We start from the raw sequence: 21219 nt of genomic DNA, 5'->3' as shown, positions 1-21219 counted from the left end.
TCAAACGGCATTTCAAGAAGCATTATAATATGCATTTAGTGGCGACCAGATCGTGTAATATAATTAAGAAGAAAGGGCGAGTGTCGATCAATAATCTCAAATCGATTATTTATTATCTAAATTTTTAAAACATGTAACAATAAAGTTTCGAGAAGTAACATCTAACACGATCAGATTATATATTTAAAAGGAGAAGGTCAATCAATAATGCTAAATCAGGATCAATAATTATTTATTATCTAAATTTTGAAGACATACGTAACAGTAAAGTATCGAGAAGTAACATTTGTATTTATTGTTTATCCACGAGAAATTCGAATCATGCGCGTATAATTTTCATTATTACGTATCTATTATAGATTTCCTTTGGAATTCGTTTTTATTATGTGTTCTGTGGATTTTCCATTCGGCACAGGGATATGTTCAATATTGCTATAACTGAATAACTCGATCGAAAGCCTCGAGACTGGAATCGGGACACGTGGACATTACCACGCGTTCGTATTGCATCTAAAATTTCTTCGTAAGCATCCTATACGATATACTAATGGAATGGATAGCGATCGTGATAGGCGAAGTGAAATGTAAACGTGACTGTTTTATTACATTTGACCTGACGTCTCTGGCGATAAGTATTGCTTATTCGCTGCCGAGTTACGAGATATTGCACACATGCTTCCGTTTCTCTTCGATCTCCGTGTGCGTTTCTGCCAATTATTTTGGCCCACAATTTTAGCTTAAAGAATCGCCACGATATCAACCGCCAATCACTACGGATCATCAATTTCATAAATTACTATTAGTTTCAAAAAACGAACTACATCATCCTATCCATATTACATTAAAATCTCGTTTTAAATTTCGTTTCTGCGATATTTAAGACACATATTTTTTTTTGTTACTTGACAGCGAGAACACGGCTGTCTAATTTTTATTTTTGCAAGAACTATTCTCTTGCAACAATATGATATTATTCATTTATGCTATTTAAAGTAGCAGTTGACTAATTGAATTCTTAAGAGATTTTTCTTTCAAGTCTAAATATTATTTAAGACATACAAATTATATATCATCTCGAATCTCTCTTCTTGTATCGAAAATAAGAGTTCAAGTACATAAATAAAGCCGCTAATCAAATCGTTACCGTCGACTTGCCGTATAGGAACGATGCTCGAATTGGTCGATAAGCTACTTTTGGTACCCATAACATCGCTACAAAAATAATTTTCTTTGTTCGTCTCATCATTCGATTCTGTACGAAAAGTCGCCGGTACCGTTTTCACCTAACGCCGGCAGGGGCTTTTTTAGTTACAAAAATAATAATACTTCGTCTTATAAGCTTTTCCATCCTGAAGAGGAATCTCTTTGGTTCCCACATACCGAATTTTATATATTTGGCCAGACACAGTGTTTCGTATGACTTCTCTGAGGCGCCGACATCGTGTTTGAAAGAACATCGATCTTACGATTCGGTTGTCGAGTTTATAGTTCTGTCAGCAGATAGACGAGGTTCTCGGTACCGCAGAGAGAGATAAAATAGCACTCAGAAGGCTGTACTGGTCGTAGCTGTTGCCGTTGACTGCACGCCGGACTCTGAATTCGGTCGTCCGGCGTGTGGCTACAGCTACGTGGACGCAGCGAGGCTAATGGACGTTGATTCGGTGACGGCTGCTCTCGGTTTCACGTCTAAGGAGTCGTACAGGGGAAATTCGCAGCACAGGATGAACTTGAGGAAACGCGGCACCTCGACGTAGATAGACGGCGGTATCGGTATCAACGGCGACGTGGATTGCTTGTAGTAACGATACTCCGCGTTACTGAAAACGTTTGGAGAATATTCTAATAGCCGTGAGAATTTACAATAAAGCATTCATTAATATTTCTTTATTACAAAGTTTTTATTGCAAATTAAAAAAGCAAAAATTTAAATGGCTCTCTTTTTTAATCTATCTTGAAATTGTATCTTTCACACATTTATTTTAATGTTGTGTTTTTGCTGATAAAATATTCTTTTTTTTTTTTAGACTCTCAAAAATTTACTTCTGCGATACTTACTCCCGGTATCTCTCATCCGACGCCTTTTCCAATAACGGCATCCCTGATAGGAATAAGATAATAAGCGTCGTGAAAATCGGGGATGCGATAGCAACCCATTCCGCTCCTTCGATGACATTTAAGGATATTATGAATATTCCCCACCAGACGACAATTTCGCCGAAATAATTTGGATGCCGAGAGAGCCTCCAAAGTCCTAAAAATGTTAACGTAAATAATAATTATTTTTAATGAAAAAGAAATGATTAATGTTATCACATTAATAATTGCAGTCAGGCAATTAGTGAAACATAAAGAAATTTATTGGATTCTCTGGCAAATCTTTTTAGGGCAAAACTGGAAGCGATACAATTTACGTATAATCATTTAATCCAAACGAAACCTCTATTCTATTCTATCGACGATATCAAGGAAATCGTACAGCTCCGATGCTTCGTCTGAAGTCTCTTCGATGCCCTAACAATTAAACCGCTTGCGAATGTAAAAAGCTCGCAGAAAAAAATGGACTAATGTTGCATCCTTAAGTTTCCATTTTTTTCATTATTTTTTTTATTTTTATGAAAATAAAAGGTAAATATAATTAGAAATTCTATATGTTGTTTCTTATCCAAGAATTTATTTCACTTTTCGATTGAAGGAAAATTAAGTACTTAATATATAAAATTTCTAATTATATATATTTCAACATATTTGAAAATCAATTTTATAATCCTTATAATTTGTTTTATTAAAATTTTAAGCTGCATAAAAGATTTAACTGAGATGCAGAAGATGGATTGATTTTCGGATACACATGTATAATGATGAAAATGACCTTACCGTCATTACACCATTTTCCATTGTTCACTGGGTCCTGCTTGAAGGCGAACTTTTGCAGATCGGCGTAAGTCTCGGCCAGCAAGCCGATGAGGAAGAGTCCTGTGCCAGCGCTGTCGAGCGTCGTCATCGTTTTCGGTGCTGGCGGTATTTTGTGGCGTGGAGAATTGATTATTATCACAGGCAGGCTGACAACGTACACCCACACAGCCTGCAAACCATCAATACCTTTGATCACCTTTCGATATCATACCTTCACTGAGAAAATCATCCGGAGAGCAATCGGATTATCGGATAATCCTATCAGAAAATTATGAATGGATATTTAGTTCGGACAAACATTCGATGACGGTGAAATTATCGAAATGCCCGAAAGTGAAACATCTGTTTGTGTTTTTTGAACGAATAATTTGTTCATTACCGGACATTCCGATTATTTCACTGGAATGTCCGAATTTTTGTCCTACCTAAATATGTATTTATAACTTGAGGATGTATCAGACATGCAATCCCTGCAAAGGGAATAAAATTTGGAAACATGTTTAATATTAACATTTCAAATAAATTATATACATACGAAAGTTGTTTGAAAAGATTTTTTTTATTATTTTATTATGAATTATATTTTCATTAGAGCACATAGCTACTTATTGAAATAATTTTTTATCCCGATGAAAAATCGCCGCCAAATATTTTCTACTAAATACTTTCAAATGCAATCTGTAATTTTTTCATAATTTTCTTTATGTTTCGAGAAATGTCCTGCACATCCTTAATTCGATAAGATAATCCAATAGTTACACTCTGGATATTTTTCTGCAGTGTCTGCAGGTAGAAATACGACTCTCAAATATATATGGCCTCTCTACTTCACCTGGAATGTCCAGAACACGGCGAAGCGGATCACATTACTGCGACGGTCGTCGAATCTCTTGTCGCGGCCTATCTTGATGATTCTGTACAGGAGATATCCGGAGAGTCGGACGCCCCACAGGCACACGAATATGGTCACCATGACCTGCCGGCTGTCGTACGTCTACACGGGGGAAGAGAGAGAAAGATACGCGGTGTTATTACACCGATGCAGATTCGCGACGCCTGTAACGACTAAGATAAAACGAGCGTCGTGTAAAAAAAAAGTTAATAGACAGGCACAGGTCATCCGTTAATAGGTATTAAATATATCTTGCCGTTTTATTTATAGTGCCGGCTTCATTGAGGATAAAATTGTCGATGATAATGTTCAGTGGCAATACGGCGCGTGAATCTCAAAACGTGTTCGAACTTCGAGAAAGACAATCCGTCTAGAATGATTTACGAATTCAATCTACGAGTATCGTAGACGACAATTACACTCGAAGATTGTTCATAGTTGCAATAAGTATTAAATCTGTTAATATATTAAACTTATAATTGCCTTTGTGAAAATTTTTCTAATTTTTACAAATTCTCTTGTTAGCAGAACTTTGTACTTGTTCATAGAAATTTTTTCACCAGAGTAAACTACTTAGAAATGTGTAGAATGTAGTTCGTTGTATTTCTTAAATTTATGTAGAATTTTTTCCAGGATCTATCTTGGTTCTTTCTCGATTGAACTTGAGCAATGCATCTCGTAGACTTGACGCGTCTCGGGAGAGAAACTCATTCATCATAATTTGCGAGTGACTCTTCGCGCATTCCTCTTCACGTTTGCGAATATCCCTTATATTTTAAGATCCAGATTTTATCCGTCGAATGTCCCTGCGTGCGTCACACACGTGCGCGGGCGGAAATAGGATATCAGTAGGAGTACCTTGCCCACTTGACCGAGAAAGAAGGTGAGGAGGGCGAGGATGATGAAGTTGGTGCCACCGGCGAAGTCCGTCAGCTTGTCCAGCTGGAAAGTGGCTGCGATCGTGAAGAAGATGAGTTGCATACCGACGGTCACGATCGCGCTCACGGCGAGGTGATCTTTGTCTAAAATGTCGACCGCCATGTCCTCGACGACGCGTCAATCGCCTCCGGACAAATTACCTCAGATTCTGAAATGCATTCGCGCCAACGTATCAATTGTCCTTTAATTAAACTCTTGTATGAAATAATAATATGTCAATAGAGACTCAGCAATTGAAAATTTAAATTATGCAATAAAAGCGCAAAATGTTTGAGACGTTGGTGCTTGTAACAAATTTTTCGCGATTAACGTTTTATTAAATTTGGATTATTTAATTAATTTTTCATATACGTGAATTTTGAAATATTATAAGATTTCTCATTTTATAACTTCTAAAAAAATATTTTAAAAACATTTACAGATTTTGTAAGATTTTATCAAAAATTATAGAAAGAAGCGATCTTGGAAATCTTAAGACATTTCAGAATTCATATATATGTATAAAGAAATCTAGGAAAAATGTAGATGTTTCTAAAAATAAAAAAGTTTGTGATTATTTCTGGAAAGTGTTCCAATTCAAAGACTGAAAAATTTTCTAAAAATAAACATAAATTCTGAAAAATTAATTTATTGATAACATTTTCTTCAATATTTAAATTTTACCATTCTCTCACATTCAGCAAACACATTGTTCGACACGGCGAAAAAAAAATTAAATAGAATTTTTTTTTTTCATGTCGAACAATGTATTTATTAAATGTGAAAGTTACAGTTTACTTAACGACGCTTCGATCATTAACAGGAGACAAAATTTGCAAAGCTTTTAATCTTTAAACACGCGTAACGATCGATAGGTAATTAGGCCTTTCGAGGTCAATGTAAAATTAATTCAATTATCCTCGTTATTGCAGGTTTAATTTGGATTCAAGATTAATTTAATCCGAGATACGTGAAAACTCAGAGAGAGACAAGAGGAAGAAAGGAAAACAGCTGCCCTTTAAATATAAATTATATGAGTCGTCTTCATAAATTATTCCATGGTTTCTCGCTACCATAAAAAAATCAGTATTGGAGGGAAGAGAGGGCGGTCGATACCTATCTTCTGGCAAATTAACAAGTCACACGCTCCAGATAAACAAAACCGCTCGCACCCGTCGACGTGGTGTAGTTATATTACGATTTCCGCAATGCGGGAAACGTGAATGCATCGAGGATGTGCTCACTCGCGGCGGCGGCGGCGGCGGCGGTGACACGGGGCGAATTCCCAGGGGAATTCGGTGAGAAATTTATGACGTAAGAAACACCGCGCGTACGGCGATACTTGGCAGCAAGATTTTGAATAATTTGAGAACGTTTCAGCGCGTGCAGGCTCATGCATTTAGAGCTACCTTCGAAGACTCCCCCCGCTCCACTTTCTCTCTCTCTCTCTCTCTCTCTCGCTCTCCGCGAAATAATCTAGCGTGCATTTCCGTGCACGATTCTATTCGGTTGTCGAGCGAGATGTTGAATAAGCCTCGGTCTTTAAATATAACGCTGTCACGGTCGTGGAATGATAACATTACCACAGATGTTGCGAGTTTCTCATTTTTTTTTCTTTTTTTTCGAAAAGGCGGCTGAAGAGTAGCGAGCGCTTAAAGAGAGGGGAGGAGGAGGAAAGGGAGTAAAAAAGAAGCAAGAAATTACCTCTCCTGTGGAGAACCGCATCTCTCGCGGTAGTTTTCCAGCGGTACGCGCGTCCCGCCCCGAGACCGCTTCGCTTGGCAGACGAAAGGGAAGTCCAATGTCGCCGCAGCTAAAACGAGGCGCGCACTCCCGCACGGGACGGTATCACGTGTGTGAGTATCCGCCGCGGGTTCGGTACGGCGACGCTCGCGCGAGAGCCCTCCTCGACGGCGGAGGAGAGCGCGAGATGCGCGCGTTCGCCCTCCCTCTCTCCCAACCCCTCGTCACCACCACCCCCGCTTCGGGTGGTCGGAGCGGACGAGAATCGCCTCCGCGACGGCGGCGGCGGCGGCGGCGGCACGGAGCACCCTCGTGCCTCCCGCACCCCTTTCTCGCGCACCGAACGCGCGCGATGCGCGTTTCTTCCTAACGCCTGCCAACGCGCACGCCTTCACCGAGAGAGGAAGAGAGAGAGAGAGAAATAGAAAGAGAGACCATAGTGGATGGGAGAAGGTCCCGGCGCTTCATTTTCAGGGACACCTGCGCCAGGGACACCCGCTGCTTCAGTTCCCTCAGGATGTCGATTTTTCGGCCGAGAGGGATTATCATGGCCTTTAATTGATTTTGATTGAATGAATTAAATTCTATATGTGCACGTGTACTCGAACTTCTTTTACATTTTTCTAAATTCTTCAGTTTTTCTAGAATCGTATAAAATTTTTTGAAATATTTATTGAATCGCAGGATCTTCAATGATTGCTTTTCGTAGACGACAGATTTATAGATATAAATTTGAAAGACTCCCCATAAGGACACAATATTCCTAGAATATTATACGAATAGTATTAAAAATTAAAATAATATTAAAATAACATTGCGAGAATATTATTCAATATTTTAAATATTATTTTAATATTATGGGGATATTGTGTTAATGTTGTATGTCCGCTTTTACATAACATTTGTCACATATTACTTCAATATCCATGGAATTATTGCGGTTAGAAATTAATTGCAAATTGTTATGCATAAAATATATTTTTAGATTTAAAAGTTAATAAAAAATATTGAAGTAATGAATATTGTTTACTTCTCATATAATATTTATGTATTATCCGACCACTTTTTATTAATATTTCAGAAATATCATTACATAATATTGTAGCACTCATAGGGCTGGAGCACGTCGAAATCTAAACTGATCATCAATCTCGTTCTTTCTTGAATTCTAGTTACCCCTTTAGCGTCTCTTTTTACCCTCTTTTTACCCACTCACTTTCACTCACTTTTTCTTTTTACCCCTTTCCTAATTTGCATTATCTAATTTCCTTTCTCGTTATCTCTATTCTATCTTATCTTCTACACTGCTTTGACCACAATTATTCCATTTTTTTTTATACTGACCTATTTTTTTACTAATTTTTATTTCTCTAATTAGAAATTTCTCTTTTTCTTTCCTTCTTAATAATCTGTTTTTCTTTCACTCTTATCCCTCTTTGCATCCTGCTTTCTGTGTTGCTTACATTTTTTTCTCAATCTTCGGAACGTTTGTTTCAACGGCACACGTTTTGTATATGCAGTTTCTGAAAGTACTTACTTATTGTAATTATCTTATAACGCTTATCTCCTCCTTCTTCATTTCAGAAATGTCGCAATATAATTCAGTTCATCAAACCAGGAATCAATATTGGATGCGCCGGCGCCTCGCTGAAAACGTTTGAGGACGAAAATATGTTGTAGACACTGTCGCAAAACCGTGGACGCGAGAGAATCAGTGGTGCACGATTGCAAAAATAAGAAACTTTGAATAAAATAAGCTGAATTTTTGTGAACAACAAATTTCAATGAGAAAACTTACATCAAATTGAATACTATAGTAGCACTTAAAACACACGTTACAATGAAATTATTATGAATTATTAATTGTGCTCTTGGTTTCACTCGTGCAGCATTCTGTGCAAGACGTGAATAACAATAACAACGTATAATCCTACGTGTAAATTATTACAAATTTACTAAGCATAAAATTATCTTGAAATATGGATCTGTGTAATAATTTAGAAAGTGCAAACTTTATTTTTAAAATGTTAATCTTACTCGACGATTACGAGAATACAGTGCTTCATCGATTAGATGCAGTTTTCAAACTGAATGTATGCAAAGAAGTAAAAGTATATTGAATTCTAATACATAAAAAGTAAAAAAATAATAATTATTTATACTACAATACAAAATAAAAATTGTTGTATTTAAAAAAATATTGTTATTCGATTAGTACTTTTATAAATTAATTGGAATACTTTCATACAGTCAGTTTACATTTATCTTTTCAAAAACTTAAGAGAAAATTACTCTAGATCTAATAAATCGAAATTTGATAGTTTTTCATGGGAAATATAAAAATGTAAATAAGTTGACTTGCGAGGTGACATATAGTTCTACGTGAAGATTTACTTATAATCAAAAAATCCACAGATGAGGTTTGATCTCACTTACTTTAGATGTACCTCGAATTTATAAAAAGTTGATGATGGAATCAAAGGTTACGAATAAAGGAGTATGCAATAAATTGACTTGCTTAATATCAGATTAGGGTAAAAATAAATTATATTTACTTCAATATTACATACTCTTAACATTTACAAAAAAAATGCAAACTAAATAATCTCTCTTACGCTTTTCTTACATTACATGTAATGGATAAACTTTTTAAAAAACGGACTTTCTTATATTACCCCTTGTCCATCATATGAATGTTTTGACCCAATAGCAATCACAGCACAAGACAGATGTGATTCTGTGTCGCAATACGTATTCGTAACGTGTAATTATGTGCAATGATATATTATGAATAATATACATATTAAAAATCATGTATATTAACCTGTGAGAGAAGTGCCAATTTATAATTGCACAATGCTGCAATTTGCACTTGTATCGCTCATTACTTATCAAGAGGCAGAATCTCGATGTATTGCACTTAAATCTAGTTTCTGGTGTACTTGCCCCAGATATGAAGCATGAATACAGACGCAATGAACAAAAGGGACATGACTAACACTGGCACAGGTCCCCTGCAACAAGCAATTGCAAAATGATTTCAATATTTATTAAAACATATCTCAAAACATGTCAAACAGATTGATGTTGTAATACAAAATTAAATTATCAATTAAATTATCAATTGATGTGTTGAGATGGCTATCAAAGTCAATGTTGTTGGTGCACAATAAAACAATACAAAGTTTTATGTGACAAAATTATGAAGTTACATTTCTCAGGAAGAGTACATTTTAAATTTGATTTGATCCATATCTTCAGTGATAACAATAACACTAACAAAAATTTAATGGAATCCAGGCAATTTATAGTCTCACTTTCAAAAACCACAAAAGTGAATTTCTTCCAGTTGCCAAATGCAAAAGTTTTGGAGCCTTTAAACGCAAAGCCACAAACTGAATAGCTTAGCGCTAAAGATGGTTCAAGTCAGATCTGAAATTGACTTTTCCTAAAAAATGCAACTTTGTAATTTTGTCTTAAATGTTACATTGTTTTATTGCTCACCAACAACTACGTTGACTCTAATACAGTCGTCACATCGTATTCAGTCAATATTTAAGTCCTTAAAATTGAATTTTTTTTTTTTTTTTTTTTGTTAAATTATCAATGTTACATTAATCAACATTATGGAAAATAAAATTTTTACTTGCATGTAAGCCATTGTCATCTCTTGTGACAAATGCAGAAGTATTTCATGATAAACTCTAAAATGTAGTACATCTTTCCATATTGCATGTAACTCAACTCGCATATGGAGCATGTTTTTAATCAAATCACTTACACTTTGATGCCAGGAGAATCGTCGGTATAAAACCTCCACATGCCACCGGAGCTTGTACCGGTATTCCTGTTCCTAGCGGAAGAGGTTACAGTGGTTTTCCTCTGCCTAACTGTGCCACTACCACCTGTTCTCGGCGCTATGGCTTTGCTGGGCGACCGTCCAACAGACCCCACGGAGGTAGCGCTAGGTGCGGCGGGCTTTTTACGAGAGGAAAAAAAAATATGCATCAATCATCCTTCCTTTCAACTTTAATACCAGATTCTTTCCTTAAAAATCGAAAATTCAAGTTCATTGTGCTCACCATTGTGCGGCTGTTCTTGTTGACAATTCAAAAGGATGCCGAGAGATTCTTTGTTCAGGAAGCTTTACTCGTTGTCGAAATACACTAGATATTTCGCTGACGCTAGCGTTCTGGAAATCTTGCGTGAAATGTAGATAGTTACAGGTCGAAATACGGAAGACAACTCGTCGTACGTAGCGGATCTTTTCCTCTCCGCGCAAAGATCGACAGCGACGTGGCAACAAACGTACGCCAACGTACGCCAGCGTACGCTCGTCGGGCGACTCGAACGCAGGCTGGCGGTTACAACGCAGAGTAGCAGGCGACGTGTCGAATGTGTACTCTACACGTGGTATACGACGAACACGCAACGAACACGTCACCGTCGGCAACTGCGTTTTTATTACGTCGGGACCTGCGCCGACGGCATCTTCATTCACCTCCATTGTGCTCGAATCATATCGCGATTGGCCATTCAGTTGGATTGGACAAATGTTATTTCTCATCTCAATGAAAGTTTTAGGTCGTTTTAAAAAGTCAGATTACAGACAAATATCAAAATATTAAACCTGGAAAAAATTATTAAAAATTATTCAGAAACAAAATGTTGAAATATAACACGCGAGAAACCCCGCAAATTTATTTTCACAGATTGTGAAAGAAGAAAATTTCTCGGACGCAATGTAGAAAAAATTACTGTTTAATAAAGATTGTTTTAATTACATATTATAATTACAATAATTAAATTAATTGATAATTAAATAGTCAGAATTTAATTGTGCATTGCTCAAGACGTTTGAAATATCGGAAGTTGTTAGAAATAAAACATCGCGATGAATGAGATTGGGCAAGAATTGGGTCTTGCGCCGCTCGAAACTGCGAAAAATTTTATCTGGAAGTATCAGGGAAGTATACTAGGCAAGGAGGTTACTGGAAGTACGCTAGGAAGGGTGGGAGCTGGGAGTGGCTAGAGTCACGTGCCGGCGCGCTGATTGGTTAGTGCTTTCGTGATGGGTGTTCCTACCTTACTCAATACCGGCGCTTTGATTGGCCGGCTCCTCTGACCTCCCACTTTGCCAGCTCTCCAGAGACGGCGTAGTCTCATTGGCCGGTGCCTGGAAGCCATCATTATAGGTCAGCCAATCAACGCGCCGGCACGTGACTTCTTTTTTCCTCTCAGGGTGGGGATTTTAAAATCCAGTAAACCTCCTCGCTCGTTCTGTACTCCTAATAACTGCAATGATTTTTCGAGTCGTTTAATCGGACGAACGGTGCTATTTCTCCGATATGGCGCCGTCCAACCTACGTTATCCTGTCACAACTTTGACGAATTTTTGAAGCTTTGAAAGGTATATGTTGATCCTGTTTCGATGTACAATAGAAAAAATATTTATTTAATGTTAATTACAGAGTAAACTATAGAGTGGAGGAATATTAAACACATATTAATAATAAAAATTGGAATTTTAGAATCGGTTTCCTCGGTAAACTTTAAATGTACTTAATGCACATCAAATATGAATAAAATATAAATCCCAGGTCGTATATACACGGTTTAAAAACGTTTTACAATCATTTTATAAGTTCTAGAAACGTTTTTCACGATGTCCACTCAAAAAACAGATGAAATATATATATTTTGTCTGGCAAAATACGTTTACAAACCATTACAGAAATCTCTTTTAATTGTATAAAAATGTAAAAATTATATTTTATAAATTATTGTTTTTGTTAACATTTCTTATTAGTTTTTTATATTTATAAAACATATACGAAACCAATATATATACTACCTGGGGTATGTTATAAAAATACAAGCACCCAACTTATACATAACCTATTAATTATTCATAGTTCTTATTAAGAAAACTGATTCTAAACTGTCTAATTCTTACTTTTAATACATTTCTCTTTCTAATATTTTAATCTTTTTGCACAGGCCCTAACATCTGTCGAGATATACATTCTGTAGTTTCATGAAAACTGGATAAGGTACCAAAGTTGTGTCGGATGTTATCTCTTGTGTATGTATATTCATCTATTTATGTACATTTATTTTCATAATAACAGAATATTAATTACGAAGGTATTAATTGTTACATCTTATGAAGGAAATTGTTACATTTTATGAAGGATTGTGTATTAAAATATAAGTAGTAATGCAATGCGTTAATCTAAAATTGATCTTGTTTTTCTATATAAGGTTATATATGAAATAGAAAAGAAATTATTTTCTTTATAACGTTATAATTCTTTATAATGTGATAATTAAACATTCTTTGAAAAGTGTCGTCATCATCTTAATAATTCTTTATACTTTATTATTAAATAATATAGCATGTTATTGTTCTCACAATATGTAAAAAATACATTTTACTTTGTGCAGCATAATTTATATGCATAATTTTTTTTAGATAGAATTCCTTGTATTTAATCTGAAAAAGATTATTGTCTATGAATAAATAAACAATAATTTATAATAAAGATGCAGTCAGATGATGAGTTGTCTGAAGGTGAAGAAGAAATGCTTGTATATGTGGAATTTGAAGGATTTACTGGGAGCGATATGTTCAATAAGGAAGATCTTCAATTGGATATGATTGGAATAGATACTGAGCATCCTATAATGGAAATTAATGGGCGAGTATGTTGTATAATATAGTCTGTAGGATTTAACAGTTGAAACATAGTTTATATTTAAATTTTATTTTTATATTTATCTTCTTTTTAAATTATTTGTATTTTCAGTATTATGAAGGTACTTACGAAGATGCCATAGGCACTTATATGTTCTTTGAAAAGGATGACAATCCAAAAGTGGATGATGAAGTATTTGATAAAGTGCCATCTCTAAAATATTTTGCTAAAACAAAAAAGTTGCTTAAAATGCAAAGAGTATTTACGAAACCAAGAGTAGAGATCCTTGGTGATTCTGAACACGACGGTTGTACTCCAAATACTGAAATGCTATTACAAGCTGGGGTGCCTCCAAAATATCAAGAAGAAGGTAAATGGAATAAATTTTTTTATTTGTGTTTTATTTAAAATAAAATTATTAAATTATTTAACATTGTATCTTTTTTTAGCCATGCAGTTTTGGAATAAAGTACGTAATGATAAACTAGAAGAATTGAGCATGTTCTTGGAGAAACAGAAAATTAGAGAAGAGAAAAAATCCAAAGGAATTGCGTCAGATTCAGATGAGGACAACGCAGCATGTGCATCACAAAATGAAACCAAATTAAAACCAGAAGAAGCATGATTGGACTTAAAATATTATTTTTACCAAAGAGTAAGTATTTCCTTTAATTTGATACGTTTTTAGCTTTTAACTTAATTTGAGTAAAAATCTTTATAACACAAGTACAAAAAGAAAAATAAATGTTAAATACATTTCTAAGATTTAAAATTCTAATTAGATATTTTAATGTTTAGGAAGTAATTCTCACCATAAACATTACATGTTCATAATATGAGGCTGACGCCAAAATATCTGTAGATATTAAATTAGCATAAAGGAAAAAACAATTGTATATAATTGTAAATTAAGAATATGTTAAATAAATCTTAATGTTTCGGTTATTAAGTTTTTTACGAAAATGTATTATATATGTAAATGTAAAAAAAGGCTTAATTTCTTAATCTTGTTCTGAGCTTAATTTTAAACATATACATATCATATTTGTATATTTGATTATAAGAAATATTACATCTACAAAGTGAACATTTTTTAATTCCTTTATTTTAAATATAGAAAACATAATATGATACAACTAACATGATGCAATTAAAGAAACATCTCACATATTATTATATTACGTAACATTCTTTTTTGCATATACATATCATATGTGATTTGCAAAAAATATGTAATATAAAATACTGAATTGAACCCAAAAGTACAAATCTGTTCTATTAAAAAATTCTAGTAAAGAAATACAACATGATCTTATTCATACTTATATATGTATACCATATATATATAAATCATATATATGTATACCATATATATATAAATCAAGCATTGTGTTGAATCTTTTTGTTCAATTAAAACTTAACGCTATATATGTCCGAGTAATATCTAAACACACAAATATATATCTATTCTATGATGACATAACATTCTTTGTAAAATCGTACATCGCAGAATGCTACGCATTCGTTATTTCATTTTAAGGACCTGAGTTTTGTTTTGATTTTAGAATAAAAAATTGTACATCGTGTCTTTTCACCAATCGAGATCACCAGGCAGTTCGTCTGGGTACTCTCCCGTTAAGCAGGCTGTGCAGTGACCGATGTAATTGCTCTCACGATTGTCCATGCGATGCCTGACCGCCTCAACTAATCCTTCGACCGAAAGGTACGTTAAACTATTCGCCCCCACGTGTTTGGCCAGTTTCACATTATCAAGCTTATTCGCGATAAGTTCTTCTCTCGTTGGAATGTTGATGCCCATGTAACATGGATACTTTAACGGAGGTGATGCTATTCTAACGTGAACCTGCAGACGTGACATCACGAATGAATGTAGTAAATGCATACTAACAGTATATAGCCTTAAAAAAAATTTACCTCCTTAGCGCCCGCGTCACGTAGTAATTTGATAATCGGACCGATTGTATTTCCTCTGACAATAGAATCGTCAATGAGAACTATTTTTTTTCCTTTCACATTCTCAGACAAAGCTCCGAATTTCTTGGCTACTCCGAGCTGTCTCAGTCGCGTACTAGGCTGAATGAATGTTCTGCCTACGTATCTATTTTTGCACAGTACTTCAGCGAAAGGTATCTTTGACTATAACATTAAAAAAGAAAGTTTTATTAGATTTCAACTGCACTCACATATTGAACTTCTCGTTTTTATATTTGCACAGCAGAGCTTGTGCTGCTGATTTTATTTGCATTTACTTCTCTGGCATATCCGTGTGCCGCTGCAGTTCCAGATTCTGGTACAGAACTAACTATATCTGCTACAACCGGGGATTCTATCGCTAGCACTCGTCCGCATTGCATACGTACAGAATATACCATTTGTCCTACAATACAAACGAATGATTAAACGTGTCTTCTCAATGTCCAACGCGCTATAATCTGTTACTCGTATTTACCTTCAAAAATGCTGTCGCTTCTAGCAAAATAGACGTATTCGAAGATGCAAAATGCCTGCGGTTTTTTATTTGGTCTTTCTACTATCTCGATGGTTTTAATGCCCTCTCTAGTCAGCTCCACAATTTCACCGGGAAATACTTCACGAACGTATCTCGCACCGATACTTAAAAATCCGCAAGATTCCGATGAAATTACCCAACCTTCCGCTTCATCATCGTCATCGTCAGACTCGGTACTTGCTACGATTAATTTCATTACATTGCATTAGTATTTTGACAAATCATTGTTAAAATGGACTATAATTCTCTTGTTATTTCAATATGCACCTAAATTGCCAATCGGCACGATTTTTCCTAAACAAAGGGGACGATTTCCGTAAGGATCTCGCACGCCGTAAATCTTGTCCCTCTGCATTATTACCAAAGAGTATGATAGCGGTGCTAACTGCATAAGGTGTTTTATACGCGCTGGCCAATCCGGTCCGTTGACTTCACCTTCCGGTGGATTTAAGCAAAGTGCTTGCGTTATGAGTTCGGAATCCGAATGTGTCGACAAACCAACGCCTCGACCCAATACCTAGATACATGAAATTAAAACGGAATTCAGAGTTAATCGACAAAGATTATCAATGAAATTTATTCTTTCTAGCTGAATTTTTAGCACAATTCATCTTTTCTCTTTTTCTCTCCATTGGAAAAAGAGGAGGTAAAATGTGACTGTGCAAGAAGTTCAATTAAAAAGAAAAGATTTTGAAACATTTGATAAATGTTTGGAAATAGGGAGTAGATTATTACATATAAAAAAAGGACAAAAATTTCTTCTCCATATTACCATTTTTCGAAGAGATTCCGTGTTGACTAATTCTCCATTGTGTGCAACTGCCAATGCCCCGTGCGCGGTGTGTACCACAAATGGTTGACAGTTGACTTCTTCGCTGGCCGCACTTGTGCTATATCTGGTGTGACCAATTCCAAGATTTCCCTTGAGCTTTCTCATATTCTCATCGTTGAAAATATTATTGATCATTCCCATACCCTTATGAACATGGAATGACTTCGAGCAGACACCTTCGCTTGTAACGATTCCTGCGCTTTCTTGCCCCCTATGTTGCAACGCCACTAAACCTGATCGAGTGAAAATAACAGAAATACTTAATATTACTATCTTAGCTTTCATTTATATATATATATATATTTATACGTCTTTTTATTTCAGCCAATGTCTACCCTACAAAGCAAATGTACGTACCTAAACAAATAACTTGAGCAACGTCGATTTGTGATGGCCAATCTCCTGCAGCGATGCATCCGAATACGCCGCATTCGTGTGTAAGACCAGTAGGCCTCTGTCCCCTGGTTTCACCTTTACTTCGTGGCCTTGTACATTTTGATTTCTCTATGGAAAGACGAGACATTGCTCCAGTGCAGTGTTCGCTAGCTTTATCGTGAAACGATTCCATTGTTATCTGTAATAAGTAAAATATGTTAATTTTTCTTTTTTTTTTATACATCAACAATGTAATAATGACAGGATATAAATTTTGTAAATATATCACTTGGAGAAATTAGAAGGTATAATGCATATATGTGAAACAAATATGATAACTAATATATATATATATATATAATATAATATATATATATATATATATATATATTAGTATGTAATTAAAATAGATAATTAGATTGAAGTCACAAAAGAAGATGACACAATGATCATAACTTCGCTCTTTCATTATTTTATTTAATTTGTTAGTTATTATCACAATACTTCTGTGATTATACAATTGGAAAGTTTTTAATATTTAATATTTAAATTTATTTCTCTTATAAAATTTAAATATACTTCCACTAATAAACTCAATATATTATATTTGATACCTACGAAGATTTTATAACGCGAATATACAGAGATTGAATATAAATTATATATTTGGTATATCTAGTAGATCCTTTCGTAATTCCTCTCGGTGAATTATCGGTGTTGCCCTTATAAACTATTGACCCCCAACGGACTGATAGAATTGATATCTTACATTTGTTCAGTGCTACAACTATGTTTTCTCATTATGTTTACGCAACCTGCATTTCGCAAGGGATTTCATCATCTTAAATCGTATTGACATCATGTGTATCAGAATATAGAACAGTTATATTTGTGTTTACTACAAATCGATCCTTTCGCGTCACGCGAGAAATCACATATTTTTTTGTAACATTAACAAATTTTCCACTGTATCAGTTATAAACTGCATGTAGATACGAGAGTGTAATGTCACAAAGTTTTTTTTTAAATTATCTTGCGTTTTAAGTTTGATTCAAGATGAGTTGATTCTCAAATTTAAATAAAAATCACAGTGTTAAAAGTAAATGAGTAAAAGAGAAATATTCTTAAATAAATTATTTATCAGAAAAAAAATAGAATTATTTTCTCATAAACATTAGTTTTGATTAAACAAATTAATAATAAATGAATAGATAAATGATTCATTCTATTATTAATCAAAATCTATTATATGAAATACAATTTGGATTAATAATTCTTTATTTAAAAAAGTTAAAACATTAATTTATTGTTTTACTTCGATTTCTAAAAAGAAATTAAATATGATTATCATAATATTTTCTGTTTTTCAATGAAAAAAGTAAAGAAAATACTTTTATTAGAGAGAGTTTCTCTCTAAAATAAAAAATACATTTAATTTTTTGTTTGATTTCACAACTTTACGTCACGTTATCGTAAGTTGTTTTTCATCATTGTTTACACTTTACAGTCATGTTGGCTTATTTAAACTAAACAAATAAGAATTTGAAAAAAACCGACCAAGTTATGTCCTTTGTTTAAAAAATATTCTCTGCAAATGACATTCACAAAATATTATTAATATAGCTGTACAAATTACTATGTGAGCTAAGAACAAGTTTATCTTAATGATGTTTGATATATGTGAAGATATGAAATCCAAGAATATTAAGCAAAAGATTGCATGAAAGAAATGTGCGAACGCAATAAATTTTTGTACAATAAATCAGGCGATTTCTTCTTAATTTATGATTAGTATTTAGTTCTATTATAAGCAATGCTTTTATGATTTTGTTAATATGAATAGAATTGTTAAATGTTTAACATACAGAAAAATGGTTAGAAACAACGAATTGTGTGTCAGTAATTCTGTTTCAAGTAAATCTGTTGATTGAATAATGATCGAGTAACTTAATTGATTAGAATTTTAAATAATTTCTATTTTATTTATATCAATAGAATTATTAAATCTTGTTTAATGTGTGAAAAAAGAAATATCTCGATTTAATTTACTTTTTATCTTTTTCTCATTTTTAAAACTGCTTGTGTTATCTCTCTTTAGTTTTAACTCAGATAACAAAGCAAAATAGCGCAAATCTGTAATATATATATATATATATATATATATATATATATATATATATATATATATATATACATATATATATATATATATTTAAAATACTGGCATACAAATATAAGGCAATAAAATTTGCCTTATATTTATCTTCAACTATTTCGAATACATTGAAGCAACATGTAATACAATAATGCACTGCCAGCAGTTTAACAACAAGATAGCAGCACTAAAGTTTCCTCGCGTTGTCGGCAATGCAGTATCATGTGATGCTGCGTCGCCCATAAATTATTTTAGCAACTTAACAGCACAAATTTTAATGATGACGATTTCAAAATTGCCGGCATATTACTATCCCAAGTTCTCATATCGTGGCGTCAGCTTGCAACCAATTTGCGAACTCAGTTGCTGCGTTTCTGATAGAAACACGTGATACGATTGCGAGCAACGTGTACTGGCAACGGACATGTTGCTATCCCTTAAGAATTAGAAAAAGATGAAGAGTAGTTTAACAGAAATGGACGTGATTATTTAGAATACAGTTATGAAAATGTATTTTAAAGATTAATGAATTTTTTAAACTATTTTGTTTTCGTATTCGCGCAAGTACAGTGTTTAGGGTCAGACACCTGGGCATTTCAATGGGCCAACAACGTACGGCGTGACGCGACACAACGCACGTGGTAAAGCCGAATTTGCGGCGGACGCTGCAGATAAGGATGCTGCGTCCTGCCGCGCACGTTTTTCTGTCGACCGGCCGACTTCTTCCCTATCCGTCCGAGTCAAACGGGTCTAAACGCTACGCGAGATTCCATGAAGATCACGGAGGAAAACTACTGCCAACTGCTACCTGTTGTTCGTGGCACTAGTCACGAAAATATACGCGGATAAAAAGCGCAATCGGAGCATTCGGACGTGCTCCGAATGCTTCGATTCCGCAAAGATGCTCAAAGAAGAGATCAACGCGCAGACGGTGGGGGAGGGCAGAGAGAAGCTGTGCACGTACCTCACGTGTGCCGAGTGTGTAAACCTCGCGCCAACAAACGTGCCCGTGCTCCTCGTCCCGCTTCGGGAACACGTCTGGGCCTGATCTCTTACCGAAACGTGCGCCGGCCTCATTCCGCGTTCGGAACTGCAAATGGGAACAGAATGGGGGTACCCCGCGCGGCCATTGGGGGATTCCATCGCCAGCCGGAGCAGCTCGCTGCCGATCGGTGCGGGACTATTATCTCTTCCTTCTTGAAGGAGAGGGACGAGACGCACGTGGAGTCGCTCTGCGTACAATGACTGGATGACGTTGCTACGTCGTCGACACGAGAAGATAGATCGGTTCGCCGAGTTCGCTCTCGTTCACGACGTCGACGGCCCACGGGAGCATGGATGGGCGCGGATCTCTCTAAGCGCCAAGCTCCAGCCAAGGGCAGATCACTTAAACTAACGATGTTTACGTCAGCCGCCATGTGATTATTGAAATTAGACGCCTGGCTAACGTATTAGCGCGGCGCGGCCTTGAACATGTGCGACGCAATCCTGTTTGAATTTCATTTCGATGAAGCGTCCCCGAGAACCGAGAGCCACCCGGTTCTTTGTCCTTGAGATTTCGACGTTTGCTTCACTGTCGGAAATCTTTTTGTCACGGCAATAGAAATGCCGCCGTTCAATTTCATTGATTTCAACGTAGATACCGTCGAAGAAAGGATAAAGTCATTTTTCTATTGCGTAACATACGTTGTGACTTCACATGAGAATTTCGACGCGATGTAATATCGATGCACGCTTCCTGATTTGAATAAAAGAAAAATGATTTGTAATTATTTAAAAATTAAATGACGCTAGAAATTTTCTTTTCCCTGCTTTAAACATTATAAAGCGTAACAAATAATATCAGTCACTTAATTTTATTAGACGCTTGTTTTATAATGCATTGATTTATTTATAAAATATTCAAATAATTATAAATATTTTATAAACCTTTTATGAATATTGTTTGCTGAGTATGTTATATTTATATTTAATCAATTTTAATTAGTTTTTAAGTTATACTTTAATTAATTGTATAATTTTAAAACTTTTTTCTTTGTAATATACAAAACGAGCCCTATTATATTGTTATATGATGTTTATAAATATAATTTTTATAATTGAAAGGAATTAGAAGCAAAGAGAAGATTTATTACTTAAATAATTTTTTTTACAACTTATATC

The 21219-nt window shown here is 34.9% G+C and overlaps 4 protein-coding genes and 1 long non-coding RNA gene across 8 annotated transcripts; 2 read left to right on the top strand and 3 right to left on the bottom strand.

Moving 5' to 3' along the window:
• Window positions 1–215: 215 nt before the first annotated feature.
• Window positions 216–6656, bottom strand: LOC105195579. Its single transcript, XM_011161046.3, has 6 exons — window positions 6428–6656; window positions 4664–4892; window positions 3746–3907; window positions 2875–3082; window positions 2056–2251; window positions 216–1817 (listed from the first exon to the last, which is right to left on the bottom strand). Exons 2-6 carry the CDS (start codon window positions 4844–4846, stop codon window positions 1625–1627), a joined length of 942 nt encoding a protein of 313 aa, XP_011159348.1. The 5' UTR covers window positions 4847–4892; window positions 6428–6656; the 3' UTR covers window positions 216–1624.
• On the top strand, window positions 4892–8971 carry LOC120357673. The gene is made up of 2 exons (XR_005574693.1): window positions 4892–6021; window positions 8051–8971. It is a non-coding gene; the product is annotated as an uncharacterized LOC120357673 (long non-coding RNA).
• Window positions 8972–8995: 24 nt separating this feature from the next.
• On the bottom strand, window positions 8996–10924 carry LOC105195581 (protein transport protein Sec61 subunit beta). Its single transcript, XM_011161049.2, has 3 exons — window positions 10549–10924; window positions 10248–10444; window positions 8996–9480 (listed from the first exon to the last, which is right to left on the bottom strand). Exons 1-3 carry the CDS (start codon window positions 10549–10551, stop codon window positions 9393–9395), a joined length of 288 nt encoding a protein of 95 aa, XP_011159351.1. The 5' UTR covers window positions 10552–10924; the 3' UTR covers window positions 8996–9392.
• An 881-nt stretch (window positions 10925–11805) lies between these two features.
• LOC105195582 (general transcription factor 3C polypeptide 6) lies at window positions 11806–13819 on the top strand. 3 transcript variants are annotated; one of them, XM_011161051.3, is made up of 5 exons: window positions 11806–11876; window positions 12467–12613; window positions 12942–13171; window positions 13276–13534; window positions 13614–13819. In XM_011161051.3, exons 3-5 carry the CDS (start codon window positions 13013–13015, stop codon window positions 13787–13789), a joined length of 594 nt encoding a protein of 197 aa, XP_011159353.2. In that variant the 5' UTR covers window positions 11806–11876; window positions 12467–12613; window positions 12942–13012; the 3' UTR covers window positions 13790–13819. The 3 variants fall into 3 exon arrangements, with proteins under 3 accessions (XP_011159353.2, XP_025990536.2, XP_011159352.2); XM_026134751.2 differs by having other exon boundaries at window positions 11810–11876; window positions 12467–12551; window positions 12946–13171; XM_011161050.3 differs by having other exon boundaries at window positions 11810–11876; window positions 12467–12551.
• A 428-nt stretch (window positions 13820–14247) lies between these two features.
• LOC105195583 (amidophosphoribosyltransferase) lies at window positions 14248–20807 on the bottom strand. 2 transcript variants are annotated; one of them, XM_026134750.2, is made up of 8 exons: window positions 20017–20807; window positions 16884–17100; window positions 16467–16759; window positions 15962–16211; window positions 15635–15874; window positions 15435–15562; window positions 15100–15321; window positions 14248–15028 (listed from the first exon to the last, which is right to left on the bottom strand). In XM_026134750.2, the coding sequence occupies exons 1-8, from the start codon at window positions 20197–20199 to the stop codon at window positions 14756–14758; spliced, it is 1806 nt and encodes a 601-aa protein (XP_025990535.1). In that variant the 5' UTR covers window positions 20200–20807; the 3' UTR covers window positions 14248–14755. The 2 variants fall into 2 exon arrangements, with proteins under 2 accessions (XP_025990535.1, XP_011159354.1); XM_011161052.3 differs by having other exon boundaries at window positions 14252–15028; window positions 20021–20801.
• Between the last annotated feature and the right edge of the window lie 412 nt (window positions 20808–21219).

This window comes from Solenopsis invicta, chromosome 4 (genome assembly GCF_016802725.1).
Source record: "Solenopsis invicta isolate M01_SB chromosome 4, UNIL_Sinv_3.0, whole genome shotgun sequence".
NCBI lineage: Eukaryota > Metazoa > Arthropoda > Insecta > Hymenoptera > Formicidae > Solenopsis > Solenopsis invicta.
This window is presented reverse-complemented; position numbering and strand designations above follow the sequence as displayed.

Coding starts and splice junctions, on each gene's coding strand:
- LOC105195583 (XM_026134750.2), bottom strand. CDS start 20,199: ATGGAATCCCCCAATGGCCGCGCGGGGTACCCCCATTCTGTTCCCATT. Junction 17,101..20,016: donor ACTCGGCACACGTGAGGTAC/GTGCACAGCTTC, acceptor TACTTATTACAG/ATAACAATGGAATCGTTTCA. Junction 15,322..15,434: donor CACACGGATATGCCAGAGAA/GTAAATGCAAAT, acceptor TTAATGTTATAG/TCAAAGATACCTTTCGCTGA.
- LOC105195581 (XM_011161049.2), bottom strand. Junction 9,481..10,247: donor GATTCTCCTGGCATCAAAGT/GTAAGTGATTTG, acceptor TGCTTGTTGCAG/GGGACCTGTGCCAGTGTTAG.
- LOC105195579 (XM_011161046.3), bottom strand. CDS start 4,846: ATGGCGGTCGACATTTTAGACAAAGATCACCTCGCCGTGAGCGCGATC. Junction 3,908..4,663: donor TTCTCGGTCAAGTGGGCAAG/GTACTCCTACTG, acceptor TCCCCCGTGTAG/ACGTACGACAGCCGGCAGGT. Junction 3,083..3,745: donor CCGTGTTCTGGACATTCCAG/GTGAAGTAGAGA, acceptor GATGGTTTGCAG/GCTGTGTGGGTGTACGTTGT.
- LOC105195582 (XM_011161051.3), top strand. CDS start 13,013: ATGCAGTCAGATGATGAGTTGTCTGAAGGTGAAGAAGAAATGCTTGTA. Junction 13,172..13,275: donor TAATGGAAATTAATGGGCGA/GTATGTTGTATA, acceptor TTGTATTTTCAG/TATTATGAAGGTACTTACGA. Junction 13,535..13,613: donor TCCAAAATATCAAGAAGAAG/GTAAATGGAATA, acceptor ATCTTTTTTTAG/CCATGCAGTTTTGGAATAAA.